Source organism: Miniopterus schreibersii (assembly GCF_964146895.1).
Source record: "Miniopterus schreibersii genome assembly, chromosome: 3".
NCBI classification, from domain to species: domain Eukaryota; kingdom Metazoa; phylum Chordata; class Mammalia; order Chiroptera; family Miniopteridae; genus Miniopterus; species Miniopterus schreibersii.
Window position 1 is genome coordinate 62,804,654 of NC_138103.1, and position 19,988 is coordinate 62,824,641.

At 41.1% G+C, this 19,988-nt stretch overlaps 1 protein-coding gene across 2 annotated transcripts in view; it reads right to left on the reverse strand.

The window, feature by feature from the left end:
- Positions 1-19,988, reverse strand: part of RASGRF2 (Ras protein specific guanine nucleotide releasing factor 2) — a gene marked incomplete at its 5' end in the record, with an annotated part of 164,424 nt that overhangs the window by 108,540 nt on the left and 35,896 nt on the right. For both annotated transcript variants that reach the window (XM_081132240.1, XM_081132239.1), the window contains one exon: positions 3,196-3,302. In XM_081132240.1, coding sequence (XP_080988366.1) covers positions 3,196-3,302 — 107 coding nt within the window. The remainder of the gene's footprint in view (positions 1-3,195; positions 3,303-19,988) is intronic.

The following is a 19,988-nucleotide window of genomic DNA, read 5'->3' on the forward strand; positions in this document are numbered from 1 at the left end:
AGACCACTTATGGAACAAGCATCGACTTCATTGCTATTAAAATGCTTTGGCTTCACCTTATTCAGACAAAAACAAGACTGAGTTTACTAGCAGATTCCCATGTACTGGTGCCAGTAATATGTGATGAAATAATCTTTAAATGTGTCAGTGTTCCCAAAAATGTAAAACCAGCTTCTTGAACCAGGTCAAAGCTTCAAATGAGAATTTAATTTTTCCCTGAGCCAGATCTAAGGGAAAAATGCAACTCTACATCTCAGAAAATGACCCAAAGAGCCTCTGAAGGCAAAATGGGGCAAGTCGATTCAGCTCTAAGTATAAAAGCCAGCAGCAAGAACGTGATTTTCATGACACACAAAGAGAGCACATCCAGGCTGGTGCTGAGAAGCCATCCCAGGAAAACAGCAGTGACCAAGAGAGGGATTCTGGGCAGTCCCTGTTTCTAAGTAGCATCTGCAGGAGGATGTCAGCTCAGATAAGAACTCACCTCAGGCCAAAGTAGTTATTAATTAATCAAAAGCTCAAGCTTTTAAAGAGAGGGATCAATAAAACCATAATTATTGAACATTTTCTATTAAAAGGGCAGCAATACCTAATTAATGCCATCAAACTGTCCTATAAAGGTGAAATATTTAGTCAACCAACCAGTCGTTTTAATTAGCACAATCCCAAAGCAAAAATGGCTGACAAATTAGTTCCCTGAATCAGTTTCATTAACTTTCTGGCTCAGCTCATGTATTAACAAAGTTGGGATCAATTTCACAGATCCAAGATTACATCAAAAACTTAACTAAATGAAACTTAAATGAAAAAGTTATCATCTTCCCTGATTGAAAAAACAAAAATTTAAGAAGCATCTCAATGCAAAACAGTTAAAAGTACTCAGGTATAAAATAGTCAGATTAAAAGGAAGTCATCAAAGAACCTAATCCTGGGCTTCAAGTCAAAGGAAAAGCAAATATAATGGACCAAAAAGTCAGGACATCAGGAAAAAAGATCAGTTATTAACCAAATCTCCAAATCCAAAGAGAAGAGAATGTTTGCCATTCGATTATCTAAACCACTAGAGTGGTTTCTCAAGTCTTTTCCTCACAAGATTGCACATGCCCTGGTTTTGATCAGATGCCAATTAATACCAGATAGTTACTGACTCACTTCCTTTTTTTGTTTTCTACATTTTATGATATAGGGAAAAAATCCATTACTTGAAATCTTACCATTTTAAAGGTAATTCATACTCTGGTTCACCACAATATTTGCCTGGCAACTATAAAGGCATTTAGGCCACTAATAGTACCTGGTTTTTCTGGAATGAAAAAGATAAGCAAATACACGTTTTAAATTATTTACTTCACTTCAGCTACCAGACAGAAGGGAGCGCAAGTGGTGACAAAGATTGTGTCTGGAAATGACCCAAGGGCTCTACCTTGCCAGCTTGATGCTTCTTTCACCTTTGAAGACCTGGCCTTTTTCTACAGCGAGTCATTCCACATTACTCCTAAGTCTGGGGCCAAACCTTCAGACAGAGCCACCGAGAGCAAGGATGGCAGAACAGTGTGGCTGGGTCGTGACGCCAGCAAGCTGCCCCAGGGCCCACCTCGGGAGCAGCATGTAGTCACCAACCCTCTGCATCTCCGGGAAGTATTTTGGAGAAGAGAAAAGAAAAGGAATTGAAATATTTTGAAAACAGCACCTTCTACTCTGAACCCTGACCTCATATAAATCCATTTTCATCTCTGAATCAAGGAAGAGAAAAAGAAATGGAAGAGGGAAGAATTGAAAAGACAGAGACAATAGAGGGAGGTGCAATACAGCACATCGATTAAAGGTTTTGAGTCTGATTGACTTGGTTTAAATCCTGGCTCTGGAGATGAACAATTTTGTGTTAGATCTTGGCCAGTCTGCTTAATCATCATGAACGTCTGTTTTCTCATCTGTAAAATGGGGTAATAATGCCCTCTTGGATAGTTGTGAGGAGTGAAGAACGGTAAATACGTGAAGCACCTGCCGCAGAGGAGGAGCTCAATAAACAATAGTAGAAGAAAGAAGAGGGGACGGGAGGAGACTTTCAGAGGAAAAGTTTCAAGGGTTCGAAGGTCAGTCTAAGTTCCCTCAGAACATTCTCACTGTCTTTATAATCCACCTGCAAATAGTTCCCGATCACCTGCTGTCTGATTAGCCCCTGCTTCATCAGAAAAGACCGTGCCCTCATCTTCCCCACTCTCAAGATGCAGCTCAGGAAACAGAAATCACACGCAGGAAATATGTAAAAAGTAACCTAGATTGAACTAATTGTTAAATATTCCGCATGCAGTAATGCAAGTGATGCAGCAACCTGGAGAAGGGGGCCGGTGCGCACGATGGGGGGAGGCTCCAGGGAGGGGTGCCCACAACGTGAATGGCATTGAGCAGGGAGGGCATGCCAGGTGAGGAAAAAGAGAGTGTGCTCCTGCTCGAGTTTTGCCACCGAAACATCGGGACACGAGCAGGGAGTTGTGCAGTGAGGAGAGCCCGGATGAGGGAGGGAACAGGTAAAAATCGGTGGGCATGAGACCTGTTTGAAGCAAAAAATAGGCGAGACTTTGGAACTGAATATGAAAAATAAAGGAGAGAGGTCGGCCTGCGTCTTCCTTTTGGATTCCTTGTTCCCTTTTTAGGCCAAGTGTGTTCCTTTCCACCTTCCTGGTATTTCTTAGGAGGAAGCAAAGTCACACTTTTCCGTTTCCCTGGATAGAGGCTGGTGCCACATTTCTAGATAATCAGGCCGCACAGGGCAGGGTTTACAGATGTCAGCTCGGCTGGGCCCAGATCCCAGCTCTGCCACTCCTTAGCTGTGTGACCTCAGGCAAGTAAACTACCCTTCCGGGCCTCAGTTTCCTTATCTGTAAACACAGGGGTAATTATGATATCCCTCTCATAGATTATTGAAAGGATAAGTGAATCAATACATTTAATAAATCCCTCAATTGAGAATCACATAGAAGAGTGCCTGGTACCTAGGAACAAATCCACAAGTGACCTACTATCATTGTTATGGTTACTCTATTATCTTTCATCTTTAGCTAGAAAATAGCCATAGAAAGCTCAAAGAATCATCTCACACGGGACTAAGGAGGAGGTGTCAAGGGGAAACCGACAGTGATGCCTCCAGTGAAAGACCCAGACCATCCAGCATCACACACGGGACTGAGCCCATACCTGGCTTGGTGGATGGCCTCCATCCACTCTTTACCGTCCTGCTGCTCCTCACAGCGCAGCTCCAGTGGCTTCTGACCTTCGTGACCAAAAAGGACGGTAAAGTAATACTGGAGAGAAAAACAAACAAGCAACATTTAGTTTAATTCTTCAGACACGACAGCATAACAACATGGTATTTCCCTACAAAGGGATGTGTTTACAAAATGCATGTGCATTATGCAAATCATATTTCAAATTGTAACATCACTCCCGGGCCAGTTGGCAATGACTTTGTACCTAGAAGAGGCCGCATCTTAACACCCCTCAACAAGTCAACCCACAACATCTCATTAGATGCAGAAAAGATATCTGATAAAATTCTGCACAAACACAGGATTAAAATTCCTTGCGAAGTAGAAAGTGAAATTTCTGAACCTGATAGAGGGTATCTGCCGGGAATTTACTATGCACATTTTTATCTAATCCTGAACTATTACAAGCAACCTCTCTAAAATTAAAAGGAAGGAAATGATGGCAATTATCACCACGCATATTTACCAATTCTGTCTGAAGGGCAACACAAAAAAATTAAAGAAAAAAGGCACAAGAAATGGGAGCAAGGAAAAATCATAGTCACAGGTAATATCATTATCCATATTAAAAATTCATTGAAAAACTATTAGAATAAGAACATCCAGCAAAATTGTTGAATATAAAATCAATATCCAAAAATGTATTACACTTTGGTACAATATCAATGAACAGGAAACAATCATAAAAACAGAGCATTTGAAATAGCAAAGGAATATTAAAAAAAATAAATCTAAAAAATATGTTTATCACCTCTAAAAATAATCTATAATGTCAATATATTCCAATAAATAGGTTTTTTGTGGAATAGGTTTTTTGTTTGTTTGTTTTGCGTGTGTGGAATTTGAAAAACTAAATCTATAATCCGAGTCGGGGCGGGGGGGGGGGGCGGGGAATATTGCATTTTAAACCAGTCTACTTCAGGCTGGACATAGTAATTACCAAACTGAGACTGTCTGGGAAGGAAATGTGACTGGAGAATTTTTTATTATGAGAATGAGCAGAAAAATTCATTGTGCCTGCCCAAGACTTTGCCCTAGGGCATGAAAAGAACCAGCCCCACAGAGCTGCTCTGAGAGGGAGAGCCAAAGACCAAACACAGGGTTCTTCCTGTTGTTCCCCCCCCCACCCCCCACCCCCACCCCCGGCCCAAACTTCTGTGTATTCAGTAGGACAGTTAAATACTCAAAAGAATTAAAAACCTTCAGGACAGTAATCCTGGAGATAAGAATTTTGAGCACAATTTTACCAAAAAAGAAAATAAATGGCTAAGAGACTTTGCAGGTTACCTGAGCATAAGTCAGCAGCCAGTGGAGGACTCTGGGTCGTGCCTGTGATAATCCATGGCACTGCCCCACGGCAGGCCCGAGCCCCATAAATGACAGGCTGTCTTTAGTTCTTAAACTTCTCGTCCAACCAGGGGACTAAATGCTATGGACTAAGGGGAAATAACCTGATGGAAAGGCCACTGAGAAGGGGAAGAATTGAATTTAGCACTGTATTCAATAAAGGTCCATTTAAATTTGGGAGAAAAAGAGTGGAAATTCAATAAAACAACAAATCAGTGGCTTAAAGGGCAATCCTATAAGTGATGGCATTTCAGTAGCTTCTGGCCACCACTCAAGCCCAGATGCCCAGGCCAGGGAGAGGAAACAATTAATGAACCAGCCCAACCTATGGAAAGACTGCAACCAGCACCTCAACAGCAGCTGCTGCTCAGAAACACAATTAAAAGTCACCTTTAAAAGACAGCAAGGCAATTATGTTAGCTGAGTACATCCAAAGGTTAAGCCATGTCTCAGGCATAACAATGAGGGAAACTTTCGAGAAGTACATGTTACGTTTCCAGGATTTCAATTTGAAAAACTCAGCTCAACCACAAAAATTAAACACTGCCTCTGCATGTGCCTGAAAACTATTTATTTTTAGCCACTCATCAAAGTTTTATTTGTATCTTCTGGCCACACTCTGATAGAAACCCTATATACCAAGAATTTATATGTCCTGGGGCTTTAGAAGTCCCCTCCAGGATCAAAAGTCACAGTAGGCACCCTTGGCCCTACTCTGTGTCCTCTGACCTTCCCCACTGCAGGGACTAGGAGAAGTCCCAAAGTACTGAGTGACCATGAAGTTCAGGAAGAATTAAAATAGAGTGGTGACCTTGTTTATGTCTTTAACTTCAGCATCTACAATGACAGTGATTTCTCTTCTTTTTCTTCCTGGATAGTCTCACCTTTTCCTAGATCTGTTTCTCCAGGCAGATTCTCTCCCAGGTGGGGGCCCCACATTTCTCCCACTAGACAGCATTTCAATCATGTCCAAAACTGCACTCACTCATTACCTTCCTTCCCTCCCTCCCACCCTCTAATGCTCCCCCTCCAACCCCTTGCCTTCAGGACTATTCCTTCTCCTCTTGTCTTTTCTCTGTCAAGTACATCTTTACCCAAAAGTTTGTCCCAACAGGGAACACAAAAGTCACCCTCAACTTCTCCCTCTCATCAGCCCCACATTTGGTTTCACCAATGCTCCTTCCTAGGACTCTCTTCCGGCTTTACCGTCCCTCTCCCAGTCTATGCAACAGTTTCATCACAGATGACAGATGTGACAGCCTTGAAACACTGTCCAACTGAGATTCCTTTATCTTAGAGCTGATCCCTCTCCCTCCTTGTACCTTGGCTGCTATTATAACCCAAAGTGGAAGGTTAATGGCCCCTCAAGGAGGACAGGATGACCTAGGGAAGTCCCAGTGAGTTGGGAACACAAGGAGAAGCGTACGGAGAAGAAATGGCCAGGTAGATACAGAAAGCAAAAGGAGACAGAGACCGTACGGTGTAAAAATCCCAGGAAAGGGTTAGGAGATAGAAGGGTTGATGACAAAGCCCAAAGCCTAGGAGTTTCTATATCACTTTCCCTTTGGGGATCTAGAGATGTCATCTCACAGACTGTCCTCTTTCCCCACCCCCATCCTCATGACAACATGGGGTGGTGACCTTCTGGGTGGTGACCATACCATGTAGATCAATAAAGCTGGCATCACAGCAGTTAGGAAAGGACAGAGCCTAAGTTTTGAGTTTAGCTACCCAGAGCCTCCCTAGCTTCTAAATGGTGTGGCCATTCCCAGTGTACTATGGAGGACTGGGGAGGAAGGGCACTATCAGACACATGGGGGCGCTAAGCAGCCCCAGCAAGAGCCAAGGTGGGACCACGTAAGCAAAGTGGACAACGGGCCCTGACTGACCACAAGTTACAGCTGCCCCACACTCAGCAACAGGTGCCAGCAGATGCCCGAGGCAGAGCCAGAACCACGCCGGACCCCAGATGGCACCAGCGGGAACCCCCAAATCTGATACACACACACAGTCTCAAGGACATATGAGCCCCTCCTACTGAGGCACCAGCTTAGTGAGGTGCAGAGGAAAAAACCAATTACCAAAAGAGACCATTTACATTATTGAAGCAGACTGAGTTTACTACCCTCAGCTAAATGCAATTTTTTTCCTTTCTAATTATGAAGTGGGGAGGGGACCTTAAGGAGAAAGTCAGGTCAAATTTAGAAAAATACTTTCTTTGCACATCTAAGTGTATTGAGGATAAATCTGCGACCCTACCTCTAGTCTTACCCAACTCCCTCCATCCCAAACTAGGTGGCCAGAGCTCCCTTTCTAAAAGATAAACCTGAGCTCCCTGTCTGCTGCAAACCCTTGCTGGTGTTTTCAAACTCTAAGAGCACCTTTCATGCAGGCTGACAGTGCCCTTCACAAACGCGCCCCCTTCGCCAGTGTTTCCCTTGTTTCTGCCTGTTTCTTCCTGTGCACGCTGCACTGCAGCCCATCAGCCTGTCCCTCGCCCAAGAGGACGGGCTCTTTCCTCAGCCTCATGCTACTGACAGCACTAGCTGTGGAGCCATCAGGCCTGGGTGTGAGTCCTGGTTCCTCCAAGTGGGAACTCAAGCTATGAGACCTTGGGCAAGTCAAGTAACCTTTCTAAGACTGAATATCCTCATGAACAAAATGAAGACAATGACAGAGACCCCATGGGACTGAATTAGCTGACATGCAGCGGCCGGCCCCCCGTAGGCACTTAACAAAAGTTCCTTCCATTCTCTCTTAGTATATCTCTTTGTCCTGACACTCTTCCTTCATCCTCAGTCTTTCTCCACCTACAAACTCTTCATGACTATATCACTGAAATGTCAATTCCTCCAAGAATCTTTTCCTGGTACCTTCTGGCAAAAAGGAGTCCCTCTTTCCTCTGGGTTTCAGTAACCCCATGTATACTTTTCTCACATCGCCTTAGAGTTGTCCATGCATGTGTCTCTCTTGGATACACTTGATCCTAACACTGTGCCAGACACACACAAAGCCCTTAATAATGTTTGGTGAATAAATGATCATCAGCTAAAAAAATATGAGTTATAATTAACCTAACAAATTTGCTTTAAACAACCACACATGATGATCAGTTTCATGACTATATAATTGCATTCAGGTAGGCATCCAGAGAAAAGATAAAAAAGACCTCTCAAGCTACCAAATAATCTTTTTATCATGAGATGGAAAACCAGAACATGACGATCTCATACACCCCTAGAAGGGCAACAAGGAAAGATACCAAGCGTTGGCAGGTTCACCAGACTCTTACCTTTTACATACAATGACTATAAAATGACAGAAAGACAACACAGTGAACAGACCTAGGAAATTTCAATGTTTAGGGTCTCACTGGTATCCACTGTAGCTTTATATGAATTTTCAGTTTTCTGGGTTTTATTGTAATAGGTTGGCTGCTGTTTATGCTATGTGCTTTTTCACAGAGAGCAAATGTAACTCAATATGAGAACACAAGCCCACTTAAAGCCCTGTCCTTAAGCTTCTTCAAGTTAGAAACGAATTTATAGCTAACAGTGGCAACTGCAGGGGGATGGTATTACAGGACCATTTTCACTTTCCCCATTTCTACTGTGTGCATCATTTATAATAAATATATGTACCTATACAATCAATAATAAAAATATTTATTCATTTTCAAGCCTATGTCCAGGTCTTTATAAGACTACTTATATACCCAGAGAATGATGTTAGTCAAATAAGTGATGTTCAGAGGAAGATTAAAAACCACTGTGGGGCCCTAGCTGGTTTCACTCAGTGGTTAGAGCATTGGCCTGCAGACTGTAGGGTCCAGGTTCCATTCTGACCAAGGGCACATACCTTGTTGGCAGGCCTGATCCCTGGCCCATGCGGGAGGCAACTAATTGATGTGTGTCTATCACATCGATGTTTCTATCTTTCTCTCTCCCTTCCACTCTCTGAAAAGCAATGGGAAAAAATATCCTCAGGTGAGTATTAAAAAAGAACAAAAAACCCACTGTGGGTTTCCTTAAACACATACAGCAGAAAAATAACATCTTGAAAAATGCTTTGCCATGCATATTATTATTTGGATGATACCACAGGGTTTTTAGTTATTACATATGTTCTTAAAATATTTCAGTATTAGATTAAGAGAACTAAAACCAACACTCTCTGCAGCCACTGAGGCAGAGAATCCCCTTCAAATCTTCTTCCAGCATGGCCCCAGACTGGGAGGAGCGGGCAAAGCCCCACAGGACCTCGCCAGGGTCTTCTCCTCTTAGGTTGTCAGGTTCCTAACCCTGAAAGTCAGATGCTGGCTGGCTGAAGAAATAGATGCCTTCTCAACTGCCCCTGGCTTGGGGACTTACACACATGGGGTTAGTGATCACAATAACATAGCAGCCCCTGGTGACAGTGCCTCTGGGACGGCCGCAGGGCTCTAAAGGGAGGGGAGCTCTCCAGCCCCACCTGGGCCTTGGGGTCTGGCCTTGCTAGTCTCCAGGACTGTGAAGAACACTATTCAGGGGCCCCCTGTAGCCCAGACCACATTTTCCCTAACAGCCCCATGGGTTTCCATGACCAGTCATCCCAGTCAGAAGGGAGACCCCCAGGGTTCATGATGGGAAGATGGGAACCGACGGCAGCAATCCTCCGGCCTAGGTGCACCTCCAAAGCAGGAGTACAGGCTGGGCTCCTGCTGTCCTTCCTGTGATTCATTCCCTCTTCCTATTTCTCCTTTGCCCACTTTCTTCTTTCTGTAACTGCTTGTCAAGTGGAAGTGAAATACATTTTCAACACTTTGCTATATTGATGAAACTGAGTTTTCTCTGCCCTTATACTAAATTTTACTCTGAAGAGTTTAACTTCACCCAAACTGACAACTGAGCTATCTAACATTCAGGGGGACATCAGTTCACCTCCTGATGGGGCCCAGCGCTCTGTAAGAAGAAAGTATCCCTCCCTGAGCCCTGGGGGCACAGACGGATCGCTCTAAATCTGATTTGCTGCCAGGGCCCAGCAGCACCTGAGAGAGAGATAAGAGAAGACAGACTGAAAATCACAGTGAGGAGGGCATAATAGCAGGGAATCATGTTTCCTGATACCATTCCCTCCCCTTCTCCACCCAGCATTTTTATTCCTTTGTACTTTCTGTCATTGAAATGTTACTTGCAAGACACTTCTCAGCCCATTGCATCTGATCACCATTTGGGCCAGCTGGTGGGGCACTAACTGAAGAGGAAAAGTCTAAAGGATTATACCCTTGACCCTTGGTCTCTAGGAGGCAAAACATCCCCCCTCCTGCTTCAGTGAATGTTTTTATATACTGGGATCATTTCCTTACCATAGCTCTCTCATAGGCACTTTTAGCTCCAATGAAGATTCTATGTAAATTAAAGGAGACTGATTTTACAACTACGGTTATACGTTGAAGCTCATTTTTTATTGTTAAAACATATGTCAAATCATCCAACTACCTCCTCCAGGCCTTCTTTGGAACAAAGCTCTAAGATCCTGGCTTTCCTACTGGTTCACTTCCTTTGCAACTCCAAGATTCAGAGGTCTTGCCATGGGCGTACTTGCCTCAGTACAAGCCAACTTCACAGATTCATACCAGCACCCGAGCAAGCAGCAAGCAGTGTGGCTCAGCAGGAGCCCCAGGCTATGTGGTGGGACATCAGGATTCTCCTCCCTCCTCTGTGAACTCTGGCAAATTCCTCTGTGTTCAGTTTGGTTTGCTCTTGGGCCAAGTGAAAAAGATGAGGCTACCTCTCCCACTGATCCTCAAGATGAAGATCACATGCAATAATACACTTCAAAGTGTCTTGAAAAGCATGAAGTGTGTCTTGTCGTTGCCATGGAGGTGGAATTGCCAGATCTCACCTGGGAACCAGTCACCTCAGGTATGCCTAGGACCCTGAGCTTGGTCCAGATCTGCAAAACAGGGTAATTGGAGTATTCATTCTTTTTCCCTCCTTGCTTTCCTCAGATAAAAGTGTGCGGGGAAAGAAGAAAAGGATCCCCTAAAGTTATAAACCAGCACTGGGGACTTGGCAATGAAGAAGAGGTCACACTGCTTTCGCCGTGGTGGTGATCTGTTGGTTGTTTTGTTCCTGGAGGGCTTTTTGCATGGTTGTTTGAGATTCATGATGAAAAGATTTCATTTCCCATTCTCCCAAAGGCTTAGGGAGGAGCTGTATTTTGAAGCTTCAATAACATGCAAGAGATTGCTGAGTGATTTGTACAACAGAACCCACTACATAGACTGTAAATTTGAAACTATAAATAAAGCAAAGCATTAGTGTGCATAAAATCCACAGTACGCTGCAGTATCAGCTTTTAAGAACTAGCTCAGCTGTATTCTTCTAATAAACATATTTTAGATTTTAATTTAGCAAGAATTTAACTTAGAATCCAGCTCAAGGAGTAAGAGTTTAACTGCCTCCTTCTGTGGTTTTCTACCACAACAGGGAAAACACATTCTGTCTGGCTTCCAAATTTCACAACGAACTGAGATTAAATCGTGCTCATTGGAAAGTGACAAGGACAAGGGGTCAGAGAACCTGTCATTTTAAGAATGGCTAAAAGAACTTGATATATTTGGTTGTTCTTCAAATCTTTGATAGTTTTCCTATAAAAATTGGAATAGAGAAACTTTCATCGACCAAGGGATCTGAGCTCCCACGAGGCACATGGTGCATGAGGGCTCAAGGCACCATCCCTGTCTTGCAGGAAAAGGCAATGATTGCTCTCCGTGTTTTGTTAAACTTTCAAACAAGTTCTTGTCTTTCTCTTGTATTACCACTCTAGACAGGGACCGATGTCTGATCTATGTGATTGGCTTCACCCCACCCTTTGCCCTCCCATTTACTTATATCTTTAGAAAGAGACATTTCATTCTGGTCAGCCTCAGAGCACACTTGTGAATTCAGTTACATTTGCCAAAGTCTTTTCTTACATGAGGTGACTCTACTTTATCACCACCCCCATGTCCATTCTATCCTGGCCTCTCCTGAACTAATCTGGAACCTCTAACTTCACTGATTCTAAAGAATGAAGCCTCGAAAATCTTTTTATATCATGCCATCTTTATCACTTTCTCAGTTCAGTCAATGGTTTTATTTATTCTCCATTTGCCAGCCATCGTCTCATTTTTGCAAAAAGTATGTATAATGAAATGTATGCTGTTAGCACGGTGATTCGTCCCACTTCACAAAGGGAACATGTTGACACAGAGACTTGAGCAAGTGTTAGAGCTCCTCTCTGCTACAATTCTTGAGGTGCTCTGTCAAACAGGGGCCATGGTAACGCAAAACAATGCACAGGGGAAATATGGACAACGCGGTGGACTTTAGATTTATCCTGTGTGGCTCCAGAAGGCACAAATAGGAATAATGGATCAGAGTCAGAGATTTGGAAGACTCTTCTAAAAATGGAATGAGATGCCATAGCCAGTTGACCATCTCTCAGCGGTATTTAGAAAGGGATTCCTGTCCTTGGAAAACTGAACCACATGGTCTCTAAGATCCCACATTAAAAAGCTTTCGTAGCTGTAGCATAATCTAGAATTTTACCATTAAGGTGTGCAATAAAGGATACATATAAACAACAATTAGACCATTGTTCCAACTTTGTTGTTCAATATCTCAGTATTTATTGTATAGCGATTTACCAAAATAGGGACAAAAGAAAATACACATCTAAGTAAAGAAATAATTAGTGCCTTTTAAGAGGGAATTTTTAAAATGATATTGAACCTGGTTTATATTAATAATAATCAGTTGTCAGATTAACTAGGAACCACTATTGCATTGATGGTTTTTAATCAGAAGCACTGGATTAATAATGTAACAAAAGTGACAGAAAGGGTCCTTTGAAATGTTTCATTTTTTACATTTTAAGTTCTAACTACTCAGCAATAATTATTAGCACTTAAATTCATTGAGCAAGCCTCAAAGATGAAAACCCTAATAATACTGATCATATTATCATATATGTCCCAAATGGCATATGCTCATGAAGCAAAAACTGGATAATATAAAAGGATTAATTAATGTACTTAATGTGAAAAAAGTTTTCTAAATCAACAATAGAAATGTGAGAAAAAGAACAAAGTATTCACATGCCCAGAAACAAACAAACAAAAAAAAACAAAATAAAACAAAAAATGGCACAAACACATGGAAATATTTTTAAAAAGCATATTAATAAATTAAGACCATTTTTTTCAAATTGCAGTTTTTAAAAATAAAATCCAGGGTTGGAAAATGTAATGTGTTGATTGAAATAAAAATAATGACAATCTTTGTGCAGATGACTGGCAATTTGTATCATAGACTTTTAAATAGTCCCGTTTCTACATAGGAATCTATACCAATGAAATAATTTGAAATACATACAAAGACTTATGTCCAAGAATGTTGATAGAGCCATTAATAAAAATAAAATGTCCAATAATAGGAAACAAGTTAAATAAACTATGGAATATTTGAACTAGAACACTATGAACAATTTAATTATGAATCATACTCCTTAAGAATGTTTTCAGGAATATTACTACTCATTTTAAACAATAGCGTAAGAGCAGGTAATAATAACGCATCAGCACATTTCAGTTGCTGCACACCGTAGGAAGACAGAGTTTGGGGATTAGGATGAAACAAGTTTTGTAAAAACAAATAAAGAAATAAATAATAATTATTATAATATAGCATTTATACCTAGAAATTTAAAGGTTTTTAAAAGTTAGGTTGCTAGAAGACAAATTCACAGTCTTATCTGCAGGTATCTGCACATGTGCTGTAAAACTTCAGACCACCTGGACCAGTTTTGTACACATGACATCAAAGAGGTTAATACTATGTCAGTAAGTCAAGAAGCAAGATTTAAAGTGATGGGGATAGTGCAACTAGCACTTTATTCTAAAAGAAAAATAAATATATGTAACATCTATTTACTTATAATGTGTGTTTGTAAATGGGTAAAGAAATATACTGAAAACACATACTAAATAAAGAACATGTAAAAGCAAACTCCGTCACTGAGTAATTCCACTTCCTAGAAAAACACTCATGTTCTCAAAGAGCACGCACGGGGATGTTCATTGCAATACAGCTTTAATAGCAAAAACAGAGACGATCTAAATACCTATCAGTAAAAGGCTAGCTCAACACACTACAGCATTTCATGAACAAGTAGTTCAGAAGAATGAGTTTTACATGTATCAACATGAATAAAACAGGCAATAAAAGCAAGCTAGAGAATATACAGAATTAGTAACATTGGTGAAAACGTATTAATAAAAATAAGTGAAAGGAAACATACCAAAATGTTAATAGTAGCTGCCCCTCAGTATCTTCTTATTCGTACATTTCATGCATTTTTTTTTCAAATTAGCCATAATGAGTACATACATTTTAAAGACATAAATATAAATAGTACTGTGTGCAGTAGAGATGTGAAAAATGCTCATTAGAGTAAACAGAGAAAAATTCTATTAGACATTCTGCTGCTTTAAAACAAACAAACGCGCTGAAGCATAGCAATGTGAAGGAGAGGGCTGCTTGGTAAGCATTGATTTATCAGTGAGATACAACGAATCGCTGGAGACATCTATGTAAATGAAAGGACTCGGAGCACATCTGGTGGACATGCCTGGCTATTAAACACCATAGGAGCAGAATTAGGACAGGAGCTTAGAATGTTGCCTGAATAGGATCTATTATTGATGGTTTTGCTGGGCCTCTTTCCCTAAAAAGATTTTTACTATTAAAAATACATTTTCATCTCATTTGCTGATGGCTGAACGCTTATAGCTGTCAGGTGTTTAAAAGAAAATGACAGTCTCGCCCTGGGCAGGTAGCTCAGTTAGTTAGAGCGTCATCCTGATATATCAAGGTTTCAGGTTCGATCCCCGGCGAGGGCGCTTACAGGAATCAATCAATGAATGCATTAATAAGTGGGAACAACAAATATTTCTCTCCCCCCACCGCCTTCTTCTCTCTCTCTAAACTCAATAAATTTTTTTAAAAAAGGAAGAAAATTACAGTCTCAAATCTCCAACAATCAAATGGCTAAGAGTGCCAAACAATGAGGCTGGAAAAAAACACTGATATGCGGGAACATGCATTAGGTAATGCTTTATATTTTTGTTGCTTCTCCAAAAATCCTCGAAAAGCTAAACCTCTCCCGAATTCTCCAAAGCAGCATGTCTTTCATTTCGCTCATGCCACACTCTCTTTTGTCTTTGAGGAATATATAACAAATAATTCAGTTAGCGCTTTATGCATTTGATTATGTTCTTTACATTGTGAAAACACAAGCCAAATACCACAGCTTTTGCCTACCACCTATGTACACTACTTACCCCTTATGAAAAGTTTATTTATTTGGCCCATGAAAATAATACACACATATCATATAAATATAGAGAAGCAAAATTAGAGAGGGAAATTTATCCATAATCCCAACATTATCCAAAGAGACAACCACTGTTAGATTTTGATGTATTTCAACCCAGTCTATCTTCTAAAACCATTTTAATACAGTTGAGCTCATGCTGTACACGCAGTGCTATTCCAGTGTTTTTCAAGCCACAGGATAACCTATGGATTTTTCCAGGTTATTTAAAATGTGCCAAACATTTATAAAGCCTGTATAACACTGTACAGTTTACTTAAACTTGTGTGCCTATTTTTCAACATTTGGAAGGTATTCAGTTATTCCTCGAAACGTCTTGGTGCATCACTTTTTTTATTTGAATTTGGAGTTATCCTGTTGGTTGGGATTCTCAAGTGTGAGCACAAGTTATGAATAGTTTGTGTTTCCAAATTGCTTTTGGATTTTCATTAGGGATCTTTGCTCCACATGTTTGCCAAAGCTGACATGAGGCTGCATGTGACAGGCATGATAATCAGCTATTGAACAACATTCACACCACAGTTTCAGCTACTGGGTGGCCCCATATGTGATCCTATCACTGGAAATTATGAGCAGCTGAGCGGTCCCTACTCTCTAGGAGTTTACACCCTCAGGGGAGCTTCTTTAATCTGGATGGCAGATAGTAATGCCCGTGCCTACCTGTCTGTGCATCATAATAACAACTAACATGTGCCAGGCACTGCACTAAGATTCCTCCTGCCTTTCCTTATTTAATTCTCCCAATGACCTCATGATTGATTCCCATTTCACAGATGAGGAAACAGGCTTAAGGAGGCATGACTGTCATCCCCAGTCCACCCGGATGTATGCCCTGAGCTGTAAGCCCAGGGGTACATTCGTACCCCCCACAACTCAGTTCCCTCTTCTCCCACATAGTTGAGGGGTGAGGGGCTCTCAGATTAATAAATTGGCCTTTGTCTCTCATTTTATTGGATTTTCTTCCATACACAGTCCATTGATGAGAGCACTCAAGGAGAAAAGGAACCCAAATCCCTGACAGAAGGTACATAAGGTTGATTCAATTCATTTATATTAGAAAATAAAATAAATTTTATCCTATAGGCAACAGTGATTTATTATATTTTCTTGAGCTGGAACCATGAGATAATGAAAGCTGTGTTTTTACAAGGATTAACCTGGAATCTACCCATAACCTTTTGCAGGAAGCCTCTGTATTCATTCAAACCAAGGTTTAAAAAAAAACAGTCCTCACGCTTTTTTGTTTTTCACATTTTCTAGCCAGATTTTAAGGACTCTGTAGACAGTACAGAATTTTATCAAATCAAGAAATGTGACTTTGATCTCTTTAATCCCTGTGCTGGACAAATAATAGGTGCACCATAATGTTGACTGAATAAATACAAAACAGTATTTACTATAACCCAAAAGACTACCACAAGAAAGTTGAATTTGGTGGCATGGGCTAAAAAAAAAAAGAGAAAGAAAAGGAGTGTATGCCCAGCCAACTCCCGCCCAGCAGGAAGGGATGGCAGCCGGGGAACTTTCTGGGCCCAAGCTTCCTGCAGGCGCGTGGTGCCCTGGGCTGGGCTTCAGCGTCGGGGAGCAAGGGCTGCCTCGCTGCACGGAGTGGCTCTCAGGGACCAGGAAGGGGCAGTGCAAACTCTCAAGTTGTTGAGATTGAAACCAGCAGTTAGGCAAAAGGAAACTCAAGTTCAATCTTTCTGCCAACACAGGAAAGAATCTTGGGAGCATGTTTTCTGGGAAGGGTTGGTTCAATTTGAAACCACAGTCAGAAACTTTTTGAACAGATTATGTGGTGACAAAGGGTAAGCAGATGATTCTGATGGCATCGGAATCGTCAAAATACAAGAAAAATGTATTAGCTGCTCCCAGTAAGAGGATACTGATTTTCACTTATCATCTCTGTCTACTGTATACAAACCTTTCTAACTGAGACACACTTTTGGAAACACCTTTACATTTTCAAAAGTACTGTGGCTTTCCCAAAGCCATTTAAATCCAAAGACTTCTTCTCTCAAAGATCTTTCAATCAGAGTGAGAAGCATCAAAAAGAGTCTGAAGGTCAATCAAAACAGGAGACCTAAAGAAATCTGTGAACTGAGTATGATTACAGCTCAATAAACAACAAAACAACTTATTATGGAAAAAAAGGACAGGAAAGACACCAAAATGTTAAATTAGATGTCTTTCGGTATTACAAGTTCAAGTAATTTTGGTTTTATATTTATCCAATTTTTTAAAGGAGCATTTCTTTATTATTATTGAAAACTTTACAAACATTTAACTAACGAAATACATAGTAAAGTTCAAGTTGTTTGCAAATTAGGAAACAAAAAAACACACAACAGCGTCTAGGGAGTTTAGTGAGGTGTGGCTTGTTATTTAGACCTCACTGGAAATATTTTCCTTCATATCTTGAAAGCTTTTTATTATCACTAAGGAAAATTTTTTAACTTGGAAGTGACCTTAAAGATTGTCTGATAAAAACTACCTTATCCTACAGCTGAGGAAACAGAGTAAATTTCCTAACACATGGCCAGGCAGGGACAGACCTGGAACTCTGACCCACAATTCTCTCCTCCTAATGAATGCTCTCTCCTATAGCACCAAGGAAAGATAAAACACTGCAAAATACAATGTCTCTCTACTCCTGGGTATGTACTCAAGGGAAGTGAAAACATACGTCCACACAAACACTTGTATGTTCATGTGCACAGCAGCATTGTTAGTAATAGCCAGAATGTGGAAACAACCCAAATATCTATCAATTGATGAATGGGAAAAAAATGTGGTATATCCACCAAATGGAGTATTGTTCAGTCATAAAAAGGAACGAAGTGCTGATACATGCTATGGTACGGATAAGCCTGAAAACACGTTGCTAAGTGAAAGAAGCCAATCACAAAGGACAAGAGGATTCCATTTATTAAAAATGTCCAGAACAGGCAAATCCACAGAGACGGAAAATAAATTAGTGATTGCGTAGAGCTGGGGGACATTGGAGGAGTTAGGTGGTGATGGCTAAGTGATGAGAGGTTTCCTTTTAGAGGTAATGAAAATGTTCTAAAATTCATTGTGCTGATGAATGCAGCTGAAAACAAATGTCAAAGACATATCAGCGTGCACTGCATTTCTGTTCCAGGTAAAGAACAATACCGAAGACATCGCACTGAGGAGAAAACAATGGTCTCCATAGATTATGATTTCAATCAGGGCATGCACGCCGTTTCCATATTTGCAGAACTACAATGAGTTACATTGCCCAGGCTCTGGGGCTCCTGCCTCTGTCTGTTAAGATGGCAAATTCTCCATTACCATCTCAACTGATGAAGTGACCAGTTGAACTAGTTGGGTGTTCCATGTCATGGAAAAAGCCAGGCTTGGTTCAGAGAGCCACCTGCTTTAAAGAACGGTATGTTATTAAGATATAAGAAATGAATCTGTTCCAAATGGTGGTTTGACCAAGTAATTAGATGCTGGTGGTTCTCATGCACAAGCCAGTGGTAGAACGTTGCTATTGGACGTGCAGCCTCATGGCCCGACACCACAACCAAAATAGCCTCCTAGCGAGCCCTACTTCTTACCCACGGAGAGCCCATGACTGGCTGGTGGGTAAACAGCACTGTGAGACCAGTGGGTGGATCACTGCCTGGAAAGCAAAGGGTGTGCAGCAAGTGACCGCCACACGCTATCGCCTTTCACATCAAGGAGGACTGTAACCCAAGTGCATCCAAAACTCTGTAGCTGAGTATTATTTTTTTCTCCCCCGTTAAATAACAGGAAACTGCTCATTGTGTTTAGAGTTCAGCCGCAAGCAAGAGCTTTATTCTGGCTACAGGCCTCAAATCAGCCCAGAGAACCCAGACGCTCTTAGGCTCTGACCAGACGCGCCTGCCAACAGGAGCACGAACGCGAGGCACACGGGCCAATTCCCGGGTCTCATTTCACCAACAGCTTCGTGGCAGGGACCCTGCTTTCAGGCAGGGATCTTTACGCAGTGGGTGGGAATGTGTGCAACTGACTGGCACCCTTATTAGCACCATCGGTGTAAAGTTAAACGAGCACCTCTTTAGGCAAAGCCCCTGACTGTTATCTCCAGGACTTTCATCAGAGACTCACACAAGGGCAAGCATGTTAAAAGGCTGGGCTCACCACAGTGTGGGAGGAAACTGTAGGCTTCTTTTTCCTAAAACAATTCAGGAAAGGTAGACATTCTGTTTCTGTGGGTCTGTAGTTCAGCCTCAGCACAGGCTGTATGTTTCAAAATAGATTTCTATTTTGATGCCTGAAATCAAAACAAATTGTTTTTATACAATTTTCCTGGTCAATTATACCTAAATAAAGCTTTAAAAATTATTTGTTGTTATGAATAAACTTTAAATCCAAACCAACTTACTTTTCCTTTATTTTAAAAAAAAAATCTGCCTGACTTTTTGTGATATTTTTAAAAATTAAGATAGCTTCTGTCATGTGGTAAATAATCATTTTGACTAAATTCATGTTCACTGGACAAAGGGGTTCAAGGGACTCTCTTTGACAGTTTCCATTGGGTTTGAAGACACCCTAAAAAGCATTCTTTCCCTAAGTAACTCAATGACCAAAGCCAGTTCTGCTGTCAGCTTGCCAAACCTGCCACAGTAAGTATATTATAATGCTGACATTTTCTTGTCCAGGAACATGATAATCCTATTATCCAATATTCTATTTCACTCTGTCCAGTGAGATACCATCTTGTAATATCCTGAAAAATGGAGGCTTAATTACAAAATTTCCAGGCCTACACAATATACACTTTTACTTACATGATCTTGGCATTCCGCAAGTACAAATACATTTTAAAATCCAGATCATTACTAAATATAGGTACAGTGAGGATGTCTTTACTTTTTACCTCTTCCACAGGTGCAAATTTACCCAGTCCTAGTCAAAGGCCCTTCATTTTAATGTCTATAA